At 49.0% G+C, this 17496-nt stretch overlaps 1 protein-coding gene across 1 annotated transcript in view; it reads right to left on the bottom strand.

The window, feature by feature from the left end:
* Positions 1–17496, bottom strand: part of CACNA1D (calcium voltage-gated channel subunit alpha1 D) — a 294562-nt gene that overhangs the window by 61832 nt on the left and 215234 nt on the right. The window contains exons 16-25 of the mRNA XM_029917880.1: positions 17218–17338; positions 13875–13989; positions 13424–13493; positions 12506–12572; positions 11614–11761; positions 8918–9047; positions 5638–5697; positions 2746–2852; positions 1112–1199; positions 8–115 (exon numbers count right to left, since the gene is read on the bottom strand). Of these exons, the coding sequence (XP_029773740.1) occupies positions 8–115; positions 1112–1199; positions 2746–2852; positions 5638–5697; positions 8918–9047; positions 11614–11761; positions 12506–12572; positions 13424–13493; positions 13875–13989; positions 17218–17338 (1014 nt within the window). The remainder of the gene's footprint in view (positions 1–7; positions 116–1111; positions 1200–2745; positions 2853–5637; positions 5698–8917; positions 9048–11613; positions 11762–12505; positions 12573–13423; positions 13494–13874; positions 13990–17217; positions 17339–17496) is intronic.

Genomic DNA, 17496 nt, shown 5'->3' with positions numbered 1-17496 from the left:
CCCGTACCTTGAACAACTGGACCCCGATGCAGGCGAACATGAACTGGAGAAGGGTGGTGACGATCATGATATTGCCAATGGTCCGGATGGCCACGAAGACACACTGGACCACGTGCTGGGGAGAGAGGAACCCGGGGAGGGGGGAGGAATGTCATCTGCCTTTGTTGGGTCAGCCTCAGGGTGAGCTAATGCCGGCCAAGCTTTTCTAGGTTTATGTGTATTTTTATGTGATTTTCCAACGTTGCGCTTCCTTTCCGCTTGGTTTTCAGGTAGTTATCTGTGGGGAGTTACCCTCGGTGCTACGTGGCCACCTGGGAGGAGCACCCTGGAGACCGGCCCCTCCCTGGTTTCCTCCAAAGTGGTTTAGTCAGAAGGAACACTACCGGGTACGGCACGTGTGGCACACAGGTCCACAGGGACTCCTGACCCCCATCAAAGGACTCAGGAAAACACAAAAACTCTGGCCTTTTATACAGCCTGTATGAGAATAAGTTTAAAGACCAAAAGAAATCCAAGAACATATTTTAAAAAAAATTTTAGGTTTATTTCTTTATTTTTAGTACTGTCTACACCCCACATGGCACTCAAACTCATGACCATGAGATCAAGTACTGTGCTCTCTTCTGATGGAGCCAGCCAGGCACCCACCCCAAGAAAATATTAATAATTTTTAAAAATAAGACAGTAATTACATTAAGAAAAATAAATTTTAAAAGATAAAGAAAATAATTTGTAAAATGCTTTCAGCACTTGTCAGAGGTAGTGTCACTGGTTAAATATGTCCTTTCAAGGGGCACCTGTGTGGCTCAGTTGGTTAAGTGACCGACTTCGGCTCAGGTCATGATCTTGTGGTTCTTGAGTTCGAGCCCCACACTGGGCCATCTGTGATCAGCAGCAGATCCTCTGTCCCCCTCCCCCCTGCCCTTCCCCTGCATGCATGCACATGCATGCTCTCTCTAAAAAATAAATAAAAACATTAAAAATATAATAAAATGTTAAGAAAAAAAAAGACATGTCCTTTCCAAATGTATAACCATGTAAAACCCATCAGGCTTCAGGCCAGCTCTGGCCCCAACCAAAGTAGCCCAGCCCGGAGAGCAGAAATCCAAACCTTAAGTCCTTTCGCTCTGTTGATTGCCCTGAGTGGCCTCAGGACTCTTAAAACCCTCAGAATTTTCACAACAGAGATGGCACTGGACCTAAGGAAGAGAGCAAAGAAGGAAGGCAGATTGAATACTTTGGAATTATTTCATGTAACCTTCACTGCAGGACTGTGGCCCATGTGGAGCTGAGCTCACCTCTTCCCCTGCACCCCTCCCCCCTGCCCAGCTCTTACACACACACACACACACACACACACACACACACACACAGGTCTTTCCCTGTCCAGTCCACACCATGCAGCCTGGCCAGGCCCATGGGCATTCACAGAGGCCCTGACTGTGTGTGGGCTAAGGCTGCAGAGGACAAATTTAGGAATTTGCTTTGTCCTTTTCACTCATTGTAAAGGCTAGGTAGTCCTTGGCTTTCAGGCTGAGGTTTGGTTTGGCTGGGTTTGCTCTCTGAGGCGGGAGAGCTCTGTGGTGCCCTGCGTGGGGCTTCTCCAGCCTCTGCAGAGTCCGTGGGAGAGACGCCATCACCAGCCGTGTGGTGGTGCTCACAATGGAGGGGTGGCAGGACGTGCCACCTCCGGGAGCCATCCTCCAGGGGCCGGGGACGTGGTGGCCAGGAGAGTCCCGGGGGTCCACTGGGTAAAGCGGGGAGGGCTCCAGAGCCGCACGAGGGAGGCCCCGGACAAGAGAACGAAGCTCACGGGGCCCCGCAGGTGGCTGGAGTACATGCTCCGGAGCAGGGGGCTGGTGCAGCTGGGAATTTATGGGGCCTGCGAAGAGGCTGTGAGAACGTCCTCTCTGGCTGTGACTTCTGCCTCCCTCCCCCTGGGCAGTGGGGGGAGGGGAGGACCAGCACGGAGGGCCAGCTCAGGCAGAGGTCCTTGGTCTTCTGAGGGGGACACAGCTTCTCCATTTAACTTGAGCTCCGAGCTGATAGGTGAGCACATGTCCTCATACGGGGCACTGACGGCCACCAGCTGAGCACAGGTGCTTGTAAGTGAGTAGGAAAGGCCCTGCGGGGAAGCGCCCTGGGAGCTTCTGCTGCAGGACCCCCCCCCACCCCTGCGATGCAGCAGGCAGAGGGCCTGCAGCTGGGGCGATCCTCCACCAGACACCAGCAAAGGCCAGGGAAAGGCCCCAGGGCCCTGCCTTGCAGCCTGGGCCCCCTCCTAGGTGAAACTCGTAGAAGCCAAAGAAAGGGGTCATGGCAGCTGCTAATCTTGGAGATCAAGGGTAGAAGCCTCCAATAGCCAATCTGCAAGGGCCCCCAGAGACCCTCTCCTGTATGAGAACTGCGGTGCTAGGAGAGAAGTCAGGCCCTGACGCCCTGGAGGAAGCTGGGCTAGAAGCGGGCTTCCCTCTCTTCCAGGCAAAACTTCTCTGTTGAAAGCAAACATCACAGAGAGTAATATGCCCGACCTGGCAGGAAGCATGGAGAGAAGAAGAAACACTAGAAACACGAACAGTCCCAGCCCCCTCTGGCATGCGCACGAATCAAGCTTTCCAGGGTAACTGAATGTAATTGTTAAAGTGATGCCGAGCCTTTATGAATTATGTTAAAACCCCTCACAGAAACGGTCCGGCCCAAGAGTCTTGTGCTCACAGACCCACGCCTGCTCCACGGAACACTTACTGGATCCCGAATGAAACCAGGGATACCCCGACGACCAGCATATCCAGCAGATTGAAGTAGTTCCTGCAGAAAGCCCCTTTGTGGAGGAAAGCTCCGAACGTTGCCATCTATGAACAGAATCATGAGTGATTTACTGTGGGATTTTTTTTTTTCTTTCTCTCTCTCCAGAAGAAACGAAACCTGGGCTCTTTACAAAACCTCAAGGAAAGTACGACTTTATCCACAAGCACGCATTAGGAAGCAAGACAGGACTAAGCAACCAAATATTGGTTCAATAATGAAAAAGAGGCAGCTGATTTCAGATACATTTCAGAGGAGACCAGTCTAGACTTCATATCAGCAACAATAAACTGAGAGTAGGAATCCAGCATGGGGGGTGCCTGCTCAGTCAGTTAAGCGTCCACCTTCAGCTCAGGTCATGATCTCACGGTTCCTGGGTTTGAGCCCCGCGTCGGGCTCTGTGCTGACAGCTCAGAGCCTGGAGCCTGCTTTGGATTCGGGTGTCTCCCTCTTTCTCTGACCCTCCCTTGCTCACGCTCATTCTCTCTCTCTCTCTAAAATAAATAAAAAACATTTTAAAATTAAAAAAAAAAAAAAAAGGAATCTGGTGTGGGCAAGTCCAAAGAGCGTGTCCCAGGAGAGTCCGCATGGCCCTGCTCGTCAGGACTCATCACTGCCCAGGTAACTCGGCTGCCCCAAGGCCCCAGGAGAGCCTAGGTCACCCCAGCATGCCTTCCCAGTGCCACTAGCAAAAGCACTGGAGCCCAACACTCACAGGCTCGGTTCAGAGAGACCTGCACCTTTTAGGCCCTTGCCTGCTGCTAATGGTCCTCAGCAAGACATCCAGTTTAAGCGGCTGGGCATCTAACTTCCACTCAGGTCATTATCTCGCTGTTCCTGAGTTCAAGCCCCCATGTCAGGCTCTATGCTGACAGCTCAGAGCCTGGAGCCTGCTTCGGAATCTGTGTCTCCCTTTCTCTCTGCCCCTCCCCTGCTCACTCTCTCTCTCTTAAAAATAAATATTAAAAAAAAAAGGGGGTGATGGAGGCTCAAGTAAGCACAGAACTGGAGGGCCAGAGTCACAAAACAGTTGCACTGAACCATATAAAATCGCCAGCACACTGCCGTTGTTGACCTACACAAATGGCAGTTTGATATGGTTCAACCAAGCGGCCATGTAGCCTCGCCCATGTTCCCACGGCCAGCAAAAACTGCCACTTCCGATGCTAGATGCTTCTCGAAGAGCCTCCATTTTCTGAATCCTTCTGGTTTTTAAGCTTGTTTCTCACCATGTCACACAGGTTTTAAACGAAGAAAACTCAGAAGATTTAAGTCACAGAGGCAAGTATCCAGAAATTTACAAGCAACAATTGTTTTTTTTAATTTCTTTTAAATAACCCTGTATCTCATGGCCCCAAAGCCCAAGAATAACTATATTCATTTAACAACTTAAAAATATGGGAAGTAAAATAAAACCTCAATGAAATAACAGACTAAGTGGAGTATGTTTCCCATTCAGTTTGAAGAGAAAAAGGCAATTTACAAGGGAAAAAAAAGCGCAGGATGAAGTAGAGGCAGAGTGCGCATGCTTGACCCTGACTCCTGTGCACTGTGTCTGTGCTCCTTAGGACAGAGACCCTGGTAGATTCAGCTGGCCCCTGAGTTCCCTTAGGAGAGAACCGTCAGCCACGTTCACAGGCTTAAGGGCACGAAAGTGAACGTGAATTTTTGGATTTTTTAACCAAGTTTTAAACAGAGGCTGATTGGTTTGGTGCTAATGTTTTTATTAAATAAAATAAAGTAATTCTAAGTACCCCATTCCCTGGCAGAGTTCATTGAGGTTTCATTTTATAAAAGGATTTGTAAAGTGTCCGCGTTCCACTGTAGTCTAACATAAAATACTTTTCTTTTTCCTGGGATGCACACATAAAAACCCAAAATTGGTTTAGAGGAAATGGTGGTGAAAATTTCCCAGCCTGTCACCCCACTAGGACACAATGGCTCTGACAGTTGTCACGGGCCACACTGTCCTAGTTCTGCAGTGACCCATGACACTCAGCACATCAGAGGTGTTCCTGGCTCTCGGCTGCGGGTCTCCAAGACCTCGGAATGCACAGGAACGAGCTGGCGCCGGGTGGGTGGCCTCCGCAATCAGTACACAAACCACATGCAGCAATGCCAACCATGAGCTCATGCATGGGCAATACATTTCGGGCACCCTGTCCAAAGGGTGCTCTTTTCGTCTGTGTAAATGTAAGCCCATCCATTAAAACAGATACAAAATATCTTAACACAAATAGGTTATCTTGCAAATCCCATTGCAAGAAAATAGTGTGTTACTATTTTAGGCCACTGAAAACCATTCTGTCAAAGAAATGAAAGGAGACACATTCCCTTCATAGGATAAGTGCTTTTCCTCTGACTCTGAGGTCAGGAAAGGTGGAAGAAGGCTCACACGTAGTGATGTATCTGTTATCAGATGACACATTTCAGAGGATATATTTTAAAAGCAAAATAATTTCCAGTCATTATTATGAAGCCAAAGAAGTTCCTACATGCATTTAAAGGTTAAAAAGAAACAGCGAAAACAAGTTGAATGGTTATAGGAAAAAAAAATCCTTCAGTTTACAAAAAAAGGGTAGCTTGATCACAGAAGGCAAAAAATTTAAAAAAAAGTCAAAAGCACTTCACGCTCCTTTGCCGTGTGTCACACAGGAGCAGGCTCCTTCGACACACTGCTGGGACCTGTTACCTTCAAAACGATCTCAAATGCAAAAGTACCAGTGAAGACATAATCTGCATAACCTAGCATCTGGAAGGTAAACAAAGAATTGCAACTATTATTGCTACCGCTGCTTTAGAATATGTGAGGATCAATGAAAAAGCCATTACCTTTAACAGGATTTCAACTGTAAAGATGGCTGTGAATGCATAGTCAAAGTAACCCAGTATCTGCAAGGGACAACACGTTGGAAGTGAGAAAAAGGCATCGGGGGATAAACGCCACCTATGTGCACGCCCGTGGGCGGAGCCCCCACGTGCAGCCAGACACCTGCTCTCAAGAGAGAAGTCCGCCCCCCCGGAGGCAGGTGCAGAGACGCTCACAAATGCCCCACCTGGCCCAGTGACAGCTCCTCTTCGTGACCAAGAAAGAGCATCCGGGGACACTTACCTCCTTTCCCGACTCATGGGACTCTCTTCCCTGTCTCTTGTCAGGGACAGACAGAGGCTCATTTCTAAAAAGCGTTTTGTTAATAACCGCCACTCAGTGGAACGCAACATGGTCATACTTGTGACACCAGAGAAACCGGAGCCTTATACATGTTTTAGATTTTTAAAGGGAATTCCGGGGAGAATGAAATATGGTGTCATCCCATGGAGCTTCAGTTTGGTGGGAAAATGTAAATAAAGATGTAAGTGGCATCCAATAAGGCCAACAGGGCCCCTTCCGAGTCCAGCCCGTGAAACCAGGGGAAGTGCCCCCCATCACCGATGCGCAGGACTGAATAAGGCCTCAGGGAAGACTTCTACTTATGCTCCTGCTCTGCATCTAACACTGCCCTCTCCAAACACTGGGTTTTCTCTGTTTTTTTCCTAGCTGGGTCCACTCAGGGAACATACTGATCTGGCCTTTGAATGATCGGTCCAGGCTGCTTTTATCAGTATTCCAGAACATACCATCTACCCTCCAACTGAGTCCTGCTCAGGGGACCCTTTGGGGGGGGCGGTCCCTGCTGCTTCTCAGAGCCATAGGGCTGGGCAGGCAGGTGGGGCAGAGGGGCCAAAAGTCTGACGGCTCAACAGAGGCTGCGCATGGGGAACCCTCAGCCACAAAGATGGCAGCCGAGACTCTGCCAGCTGCAGAGGCCAAGGTCAGAGCTGAAGGGACTGTGGAAAGACCTGCAGACCACCTCTCTTCACGTAACAGATAAGCATGCTGTGCAGGCTTCAAGGGCAGGCTGCTCAGGCCGCACGGCCAGTCATGGGCGGCTGGGCGAGGAGTGGGCCCCAGGCCCTGTTCCTTGAGTGTGGGCTCCAGCCCAGGGGAGTCCCGTACTTCTCTGTCCCAGTAAGGAGAGGGCCCTACAGCGAAGGCCACCTCTTCTCCGCAGAAGTCCTCCAGAGGGCATTTGTTGTTCAAACCACTTCCATTTTGAGACTTTCAGATTTTGCTGGAAACCTGTTGTATATTTGTGATTCTAGCCAGGCCATGCAAGGTATTTCCAGTACACTGCAAGCCCCAGCCCTGTCCTTTATCCGAGGTCAGAGCAGGACTGTCCGTGTCGAAAGTACCCGTGACAGACACCGCTGCCCACACGTCAGCAACTCAACCCAGTGCCAGAGGCCAAAGCTCTTAGATCCAGGTCATTCTTTCCCCATTCATCTCTCTTCCACTGATAACCTAGCTACCTTAACACAACCACCACAGTAAAACCACTGCATGAGTCCTCTTACACAAGGTGTCTAAAGCAGGCAAGCCCTTAGACAGAGGTAGAATGGAGGTTGTCAGGGGCTGGGGGAGGGAGAAATGGGGACATGTGCAATGGGTATAGAGTTTCAGTCATGCAAGATGACTAAGCTCTGGGTATCTGCTGTGTAACATAGTCCCTACCGTTAAGAAGGCTGCCTCATGCACTTAATTTATCAAGACAGTAGATCTCACAGAAAGCCTTCTTACCACAATAAAATAAACACTGTAGTATTTTGAAAGCAATATATGTACACATATGTACATCTGTTTAAAAAGAATAATAACATTCTTGGAAAAAGCAGCAGGGACATAAACTCATGGGGAAGCAATCACAATAAAACTAAGAACAGGCGGCCACATGTAAATTAGCTGTCAGTCCGCGTTCTAGACTAGCTCCTGACCTAGTCTGTCAATAACGGTACTTTTTCTCCAAACAGCTTCTGCCCACTGTGCCTCATTTCTATGATGGGGCCCAAGGACACCAAGGTCTCTGTTCCATTTGAACTTTTAGATAGAGACAGAGTCAGAATCTCTAACAAGAGCCCTGATTTTGTGAGTGCAGATTAAGACAGACGCACAGCCTTCATCTTTCTATCAATACCAACACGTGCCTTGGGAGGGAAGTCTTTTTAAAATCTGCTTATCAGAGTGCCCGTGTTTTATCAGCCTGATAACATCAGGTCTGCCAGGCTTCAAACCAACAGCACTGGAAATAACAAGATGCAGCACAAAGCTTGACTGTTGCAACCAAAATCCTGGGGTGCTGGTCATTTGTCCTAATTGTCGAATCTCTAAAAATCCGATGGACACAAAGAGGCACAAACCACGCAAGGCAGCAATGCCGCACGGCCTCACACACTCGGAGGCCTCCCTCTCCTGGGCTTCTTGACAACCATCCGAGAGGGCGCTACAGTCTCCTGGCCAGAGCAGACGACAGACTACGGGTCTTGTGAAGCTGTGTCATCTTGGCAATGCTCTCGGTGCTGAATGAGCTGACCTGCTAAGAGGGGACCCACCTGGGCAGAAACTACCTGAGGTGCTGGTCTCTGTGCAGCACAGACGTGCTCTCCCGAAAGCACGAAAATGACTGATAACAGATAACTTAGCTGTCTACTTGTTTTCTTTGTAAAACCAATGCTGCCCTATCAAAACACAATTCTTCCTCTCCACTGAACCACTGGCTTCCTGCGCTATGGGCTCCCTCATTTGTGTTCCCCCCCTCCTCCGAGGAATGAAACCAAGTAGCTTCCTGAATTTCAGCCCAGGCAGGCTCTCTACCTTCCTGCCAGCCGGAAGTTCAAGTGCTTCTGGGCACATGGACATACCTGGCTCCATTTTTACTTTTCTCTCCTGCTGGATGCTTCCAACTGGGCAGAAATCTCAAAACAGGTGTGGATGTGAATTTGGCCAGGGAGAGGGAAGACAGGGACTAAATGTTGGTGGTGAAGAACGAATAGGAGAAGCAGGGCTCCTGAATACACTGTAAGTTACTGCAGAGAATCTCAGATGAAGTTTAGAGGACGGGGCTCAGAAAAGGTCTGTATAAGAGGACACCCCTCTGGCACTCACAAACCTGCAGTACCTCTGGGGGGCGAGAGGCCTCCTCTGACTTTTAGCCCTGCCTGCGTCACAGACCCACCAGAGAGACCGGTGCTGATCCCAGAGGGAGGCCCGCCTGCCCGCCCCTGCCCGCCGGCTTACAGTGTTCCGGAAGGAGTGGCTGCGGATGGGATCCTCGGCGGCGAGGGCGGCGCTGCTCAGCATGATGAAGACGAGGATGAGGTTGGTGAAGATGTGGTGGTTGATGAGCTTATGGCAGCCCACGCGGATCCTGTGGGGGAGACCACTGCATGGACACAGCCCTCGGCAGGGCCAGTGCCTCCTGCGTGCTGGGGCTGCTGTGGGGACAGCTGTCATGCCCCCCACCCAGCCAACCAGAGCCACCGGGCCCTCAGCCCCTCAAAAGTCACAGAAGGCAGGCTCCAAGGACCCCCATGACACGGCTCTGTGAGGAGCTCTGTACACAGCATTCATCAAGTCCCTAGAAGGGGAGATTAATGTCCTGATACAAGGGGAGAGGGGGAACTGAGGCTTAAGCATGTGAAAGGTCTTAAGGTGATGCAGCTAGTAAGGACTGAGGGGGATTTCCAATCCAGGTGGCCTGTGATGCTTTCCTGCTCTGACATGAAGCCCCGCATCTCCCTTCACCTGCCTTGGGAAGGAATCTCAGCTCAGAGCTCACGACCACAGCTCACAAGAGCGGGGGCAATGGGTACAGGGGATCCACAGGTACAGACTTCCAGTTATAAAAGAAACAGGTCACAGGGATGAAAAGTACGTAGGGAATATCGCCAATACTATTGCAATAATGTATGGCGACCATGCTTTCCGTGGAGGGCATTGCGTAATGCACAGACTGGTCACATTGCTCTGAGATGTGCCTGAAACCAATACGATATTGTACGTCAACTACTCTTCAGTAAGGGGCCCTTGGGTGGCTCAGCTGGTTAAGCATCCGACTCTTGGTTTCAGCTCAGGTCATGAGTTCGAGCCCCATATCGGGCTCTATGCTGTCCATGTGGAGCTAGCTTGGAATTCTCTCTCCCTACCTCTCTGCCCCTCCCTACTCTCTTTCTCTCTTTCAAAATAAACAAACTTAAAAAAATTTAAAAATACATAAAAATTAAAAAAGAAGGAGAGCAACCCCTTTCTCATGCTGCCATCTGGCTGTAGGAATGACTCCAGGAGTAGACGGTTGGTAAAATCTCCTGTTACGTGGAGATTCTGACCTAAGTGTGTTTTTGTTTTAAAACTCTGGAGTTGACCCACAAGCACTCCCAAGAAAGTAAAGAGAAAGCCACATGGTGCAAGAATTGTGCAGGGATCTTCCACACCATATGACGGTCTTCCGTGTCCTGCGGTCCTTGATGTCCCATAGGCTAGTTAGTGCCTGACTACCCTTAACCTCAACATCTGACTTTAGAATTTGAAGATTTTATTTTTGGCCTATAGAATACATATATTTTCCCCTTGAAATTATTTTCCTTTTTCACTTTTTTAACGTTTATTTATTTTTGAGAGAGAAACAGAGTGTGAGCAGGGGAGGGGCAGAGAGAAGAGAGAGACACAGAATCTGAAGCAGGTCCCAGGCTCTGAACTGTCAGCACAGATCCTGATGCGGGGCTTGAACTCATGAGCCATGAGATCATGACCTGAACCAAAGTCAGATGCTTAAGTGACTGAGCCACCCAGGCACCCCATCCTTTTTCACTTTCAAGACTGGAGTCAACTTTATGAGAAACTGACCCCTTTCTTCAAGTCCTCCCTTGTGGGGCTGCTTCATGCTGGGATGTGCCCTTGGAGGGCTTGCAATCTGTTAGCAGGTGAGTCTGGGGAGAACCTTCCAAGGCAGGGAAGGCACGAATGTTCACAGCTCTGGGGAGGGAAATCAATCCATTCCTTCAATATATGTAGACCCAATGAGCTACAGGCATCAATAACATCAGCTGAGTACCTTTTTTTTTTTTTAAAGATACACCCAAATTCTCTACAATGATGAGCTGTAAAAACTACCATCAAATTCTCAAATATTCTCAGATCACTAAGGATGGCAGCCTTGCTTCCCACCTATGTCTCCCTGGGGACTGTGAATTCCGTAGGGTTCTTCTCTGTACACCAAGGACTGCCTCTGCAATTTTAGAAGCCCTTCCAGGAGCCATTCATTCCCCCAGGGATGCCATCTATTTCAGATGATTGAAAACCGAGAAACCGGCTAGTAAATAAACATCGTCCTCTTACCGCACTTGCGGTGCCGTGCTCCCGGTGAGCACCTTACCATTTAACACGAGAAATGCTTTTTTAAGCAGGATAGCATAAAGTTGAATAGCTACCACCTATAAAACATCATTGAGCAATATCACTTTGTTGCCATAAAACTCAACAGGGAAAAGTGATCAACTAAACTGGATCTCAGGATGAAGATGCTATGGAGAACTCAGTCACAAAATTCTCATCCCTAAAGCATCTTAACAGAAGAAAGCATCCTCTGGATGGAAAAACACCTCACAAGTGACTACCTATGGACCCTAGAGCTGTGGGCGCCAACCAGTACAGGAACTAAGGAGGAGGAGAATCTGGTCTGGCACTCCTCCCAAGACCTGGTCATACTCCTATGATGGCACCTTCATCCAGGAACAGGACGGCCGGGGAGAGAGGGGCAGGGGGCAAAGGCAAGCTGGAGCAAGACAGGGGTCAGAGAGGTCTCAGGGGCTCAGAGGCATAGGCACAGAAGGGGGTTGTGACCCACCTTCCTTCTCCCCACCTCCAGGCCCCCTCAAGCAGTCTGTAGGGGGGCAGGTGAGACAGGGCAACAATGAAATCAGAAAGTGGGTATTTACGGGTTGGTCTTGCTCAGAATGAAGAATGCGCTCCCTTCAGGGATGGGGGCGATTTTCTCCTTCATGTTCAACTCCGAGATTCTACGAGGACGGGGACCAGCTGGAACCTCAGGTTCATCCTCCTCCTCCTCCTCTTCCTCTTCCCCTACTTTAAATGAGACACTTTTTTTGTAGGCATGAAATAATGGTTGCATTTGGGTTTGAATTATTGTTCTCAATTTCACATGAAGAGTCAACTTTCACATCTGTCAGTTTCTATCAGTCAAAACCCTTCAAGAATATGGCCTGAGTGCCTGTGGGGGGCCAGAGGTATGCCCATCTGTGAGTGCATGGAGTTCTGGGAAGGAGGTACCCAGCAGGTCCAGATCTGAGCACAGATGAAAGGCATCAGTGCAGGACTTGCAGCGCCCAGCTGTTTCCCCGGCTGCCTTGCTCAGCTCCTGCCTGAACTGTGCGTGGGGCTTCAAGCCACACACCGTCAGTGTCCTCGGCTCCCCAGCACTCCCCCCGCATAGTCCCTGCTACATCAGCCAATAAAGGTAAGGCACCAGCAAATGTGAAAGGGTCAGCTGAGCAGTAATAACAGTAGTAATGGCTGGTTGCCTCCTAGAGAGATCTCCCAGCAGAAGTGGGGCTTGCCCTGATCCACTCACGCTTTCTCTCCCCACCACCTGGAATTTGAGTTATGTAAGCTACCTGGGTGACCGAGAAAAGAAGGAGGGTTAACTGCTCCACAGCTGCAAGGACAAGGCCCCTGACCTCGGCAGCCCCCCTGCCCACCATGCACCCCAGCTGGGCTAGCCGGCCAGAGACTGAGCCTCTGGTCACGGAGTGGTAGCAAAGCCATATTGCCCATGAACTGAGAGCCCGTCACCGGCCTCTGCCCCCATACCTGGCACATCGCAAGGTGGGTAGGGGTCCTTGTCTTCATCCTCTTCTCGATAGTCATCAACTGTAACCTAGGATGACAGAGAGGTCTTGGGAGGAGGGGAGACTCTGACTTCAATGCACTGCAGAGGACCAAAGTGCAGACTCAACTCTGCCATTCAGTGTAGGGAGAGAAGTCCTCTCCAAAGTGAACATTGCACAGAAGTGCATGCAAGCATAGGGACAAGTGTCCCCACTGATGATTCTGCTTAAGACACAACTCTGAGGGCAAATGGAGAGGGAACGGGTATAGCCTCTAGCCGGCCATGGTTAGCCAGCACCACCAGCCATGTGCCTCCCCCACTCAACACTGGCCCACACACTGAACGGTCACTGCAAGGCAGACTGCTTTCTCCCTGCTGGAACGTGAGCTCCATGCATGGAGGGACGTCACTGGTCTTGTTCATGGCTGATCTCCAGTATCTGCCACACATTAACCACTCAGTAAGTATTTACTGACTGAAGGAACAAACAAAGGAATGAAAAATCCAGAGCTGTCATGAGTGCGATGAAGTGTGACACTATAGCCCAGAGTACCCAGAACCGGACCTCAAGATCTCTTCTGGAGGCAGACATGTGTTAACAATCCTTGATTTTAATCCCCACGGAGAAGATACTAACAGGTCAGCTCTGATGACACAATTCCAATGAAGAAAAAATAAGCAGTCCCACCGAATACTCATCATACCAGTTACTTGGTGAAATATTGATTGATTACCAGCCAGCTGCCTAACCCCCTGGGAAGCCAGCATCTATAATGTGTGTCACACTCTCACACCAAAATGTCATGCATGATACCCTCCCAGTGTAAATGGTACATTTATGATGATATTGACAGACACACAGTGAAATGAAAAGGGGAGAAGTGTTTCAGGACATATACCTTATTGTCACTGTTGGCTATCTGGTTGACCTCTGGTTTGTTGTTCTTTTTATTCTCCAGGCTTTCTTTTCTACACAGAAGAAAACATGAGAAACGAAGTAACCATATGGCTATGTATAAAAATGCTAATCCCGATTCTGAATCAACGGAGGCCTGATGAAGGACGGAATTTAATTGGAAACAACCCTAACAGCGAGACCAGAGCACAACCCATCCTCAGAGTTCCCCGTTCACCTCAGTGCACCGGGTTCATTACATGGATCATCTTATTAAAATGCTCATCCAAGAGCTCATCAGCATCAAACGCATCATTTATTTTATGATGCCAAAATTAACCACAGAGATTCTTTAGGCATGGACACATGTGACTCCTACTTTCAGCTCTGAGGAAATGAGAGCTGAGGGCCCGGGTTCCATCCAAGATTCTATCCTTGGGTGAAAATGGAGTTACCTGGCAATCTTTTTCCTTTCCTTCTCTTCAGCTTCCTCTTTCTGGGCAGTATTCAAACTTTCAGCATCAGCCAGATTGTCTACAGCGATGGCCAAGAAGACATTCAGTAGGATATCTAGTTTGAACATTTTAAGGGAACAACGCAATTTCTAAAGGCAGCTATGTGTCATCAATAATGGCAACATCACACCCGTCTATGTTCTGGGTGACTGGTGACAGGGGCCTGGCCCCTAGGTGCTGTATTTACTTGGTAAGACCAGAGGACTAGAACCCTGTTTAAAAAACAAAAAACAAAACCAAGAACCCCTAGAAACCTGTAGAAGACAGTCCAGAAAGAAGCAAAATTAAGATTCACTAAAACCCATGACAATGTATAAATGTCAACATTTCCTTTCATCTGTGTGCACATGTGCACATTGGCACATACGTGTGTCTCTGCACACCAGGCATCTGTAGCTATAATACACGCTCCCTAAAGCAATCCATAACATAAACATGCTATTTGTATGCATTTTGCATTTTGCTTTATGCATACTGTTTGTTTCTTTAAAAACACACACACCCTTAACTTGTGTCCAGGGCATGCTTTCCAAAATAGCCCCTTCTAAAAACTCCACGTGAATCAAGTGACGATCTCACAAGATGACGGCTGCACAACACAGTCTTGAGTCTTTCTCATTTGAAATGATCTTCAGAGTCTGCAGATACCTCGTTCATTCATTCACTACACAAACACCGATGTGCTGCCAGATGGTGCCATGCTATTCTTTTGAATAGTTCCCCTGTAGCTATATCTTTGAATACTGTGGGTGAATTGTACTTTTTCAAGTACTAAAAAGTGAAGTGAATGAACATACTATCAGATTTCTGGCTCTTACTCTAATGTTGTATGTGTGGTTTCCTGGGATGATAGAAAAAAAATTCTGAACAAGGTTCCCGAATCTCCCAGAAGATGCCTATTTCTTAGTCACCAGCAGTTAAATACATGTTGAGAAGCACAGGGATCAGAGGGAAGTAAGTCAAGAGAGCTCCTTCTCTGACCATGCTTCTCCCTGGCTGAGGCATGGCCATCTGGGTGGAAGACTGTGGGAGCCCCGGAACCCAGGGATGGGAGAAGGGCACCCATGTCCCACAGCGCCTGTGGGATCTGCAACCTCAGGTGGGTAACACAAACATAACCTCGCAAGGGGATGACGAGGGGACACCTTCCTGGGGTATCATGCTGCACTCATCTATTCAAGTCTTTAAAGAGGATAGACATATGAATGAAATATATTAAAATTTTCAAAAACACGCTCGATATGCTAGACTATTTTTTAAGCAGAGTGCAATGAGCCCGGGGAAGCAGTCTGTCCTGGGCTGAGTGATGGCTAGGCAACATGAAGATTCCTCTGGAAGATGAGGGGGTAACTGTGGCCTGGGCAGGGATCAGTGCAGGACAACTGTACTGAGGATTCCTACCAATGATCTCAATGAAGAAATAACGTATCTTTACATTATTGTAAAGCTTTCAATGACACCAAACCCTTTTGGGTAGCAGAAAGCACATACAGAGTAATAAACCACAGGAAAATTTTTGCGAGTTTAAAACAGATGGTTTCCAAGGGCTCACACCCATCATCTGTATTTAGAAGCATGAGCCAGACCCTCCTCAACAGCGGTGTGCTCTGGAACTCTTTCAAAGAGACCCGCCAGGCACCTCTGTCACACTGATGACTGTGCTGGGTGCTGGGGGCATGACAGCCCAGGGTCCCTACTCCCACACAGCAACTATTCTAGGTGGGGGAGATGGAACATAAACTAGTTAAGCATTTCAGATCGTGATACATGTATTTCAAAGAAAACACAGCATGTAACCAGAATGAGTGTGGCCAGGGAATACTTCTCTGCAGACCCAAAGCTGGTATATTGCTCTGGCCCAAAGAGTTCATTGCAAGGAGAGCACAATAAGCAAACACTCATTCATTTAACAAGCGTTTACCAAGGGCTGACTATGTGCAAGACCCTCTGCTATAAGCCATGAGAGATGTGAATACAGAGAAGCCAAGATGCCTAAACCAAGAAGTTTATTGCTGGGGCACCTGAGTGGCTCAGTCTTGATTCTGGCTCGGGTCTTGAGCTCAGAGCTCAGATGGTAAGACTGAGCCCCGCATCAGGCTCTGCACTATCAGCTTGGGATTCTCTCTCACCCTCTCTCTCTGTCCCATCCTCCACTGGCGCTCTCATTCTCTCTCTCTCTCTCTCTCAAAATAAATAAATGTTTTTTAAAAAGTTTATCGTCGAGCTGGGGGGATGGAGAAGCCCCCGCCCCAAATCCATTGGATGCTGGCACCCCGCGCAGGAGAAGCGACAAAGAACAGCCGGCAGGAGAGCTAGCCTCTGGGTAGGAGGAGGGTTCCAGCCGCCTGAGGGAATCTATGGGTTTCCCTGTACTGACGTGGGGATTTCCACAGAACAACTTGAAGCACAAGTTGTTGTATTGTCCTTAGAAGTTGGCACTGGGGCTACTGCACTGAAGAAAACTCACTAATGGACCAGAGAACATAAGGGGAAAACAGCCGAAGGAATCTAGGACTTCTTAGGAGATGAATCCAGTTAGGATTCTTTAAAATAAAAAGGTGAAGGTTGAAAGGTTACAGCCGCTTTGCCATCAAGCCCTTATTGAGGGCTGCGTAGACCGGGTCTTGTGCCAGTCAGGGAAGTCAGAGAGAAAGATGACAAAGCCCAAAGTTACAGGGTCCTAAAGGGTCTGATTGAGGGAAAGAGAGATCCAAACATTCAGAAGTCTAGAATTAGAGAGTGCCTCTTGGCAGGGAAAAGGAATAAAAGGAGTCAGAAAAGAGCTCTCAGCCTAATACAGCCACTGGCCAATGGACACATGCCCGCCAGAGAGGTACAGATCAGCAAAGCCAGATCAGGTGTGGGGAGCTTAGGTCAAGCCACTGCTGATGGGTCCCCACTGGTTAGGAAGGGTCTTAAGAGGCACAGATTTACCCCTAACTTCCCAGGCATGGGGGACAATCGGCTCTGCCCTGAGCCTTCCCTAGGGACCTGTACAGGAGCTGTGTCACCAAGCTTGGTGACAACCAGTACAGGCCACACACTGTCCCATGCTCCCTTCCCCAGCCTGCTCATTCCTCAAACCCTCACTGGGACTCTGACCCCATTATGCTGTCCCAGCCAGAGGGAAGGAGAGCAGGTGTTGAGCTAACAAGGTAAGGGCACGCATCTCCCCAGCCCAGGTGCCGCCACAGCCCGCCACCGCGGCCATCTCTGGGAAACTCAGACCGGGAGAAACAAAAGGAGACGATGATGACAAAACCCTGCTCGGCTTAAAGGATACAGTTACCACAAATGAAGAGGATGATGAAGTAGATGCAGACGATCATTCCCGAGGATGACGGGCCGCCATAGGCCATGATGCCATCATACATCACAGCGTTCCAGTCTTCACCTGTCAGAATCTAAGAGGCCAAAACTGCGGTCAGCCCACACACACTGGACTGCAGTCCCCGACGGTCCGCCAGAGCTCCCTGGGGGCCATCCGACTCTGGTTTCAGCTGCCTTTCACTTTCCAGTTGGCGCTCAACAACAGACTCGGTTATCTTGTAGAGTTTTCAGA

The sequence above is a fragment of the Suricata suricatta genome, chromosome 12 (genome assembly GCF_006229205.1).
Source record: "Suricata suricatta isolate VVHF042 chromosome 12, meerkat_22Aug2017_6uvM2_HiC, whole genome shotgun sequence".
Classification (NCBI taxonomy): domain Eukaryota; kingdom Metazoa; phylum Chordata; class Mammalia; order Carnivora; family Herpestidae; genus Suricata; species Suricata suricatta.
The sequence above is the reverse complement of the archived record's forward strand: the minus strand, read 5'-3'. Positions and strand labels throughout refer to the sequence as shown.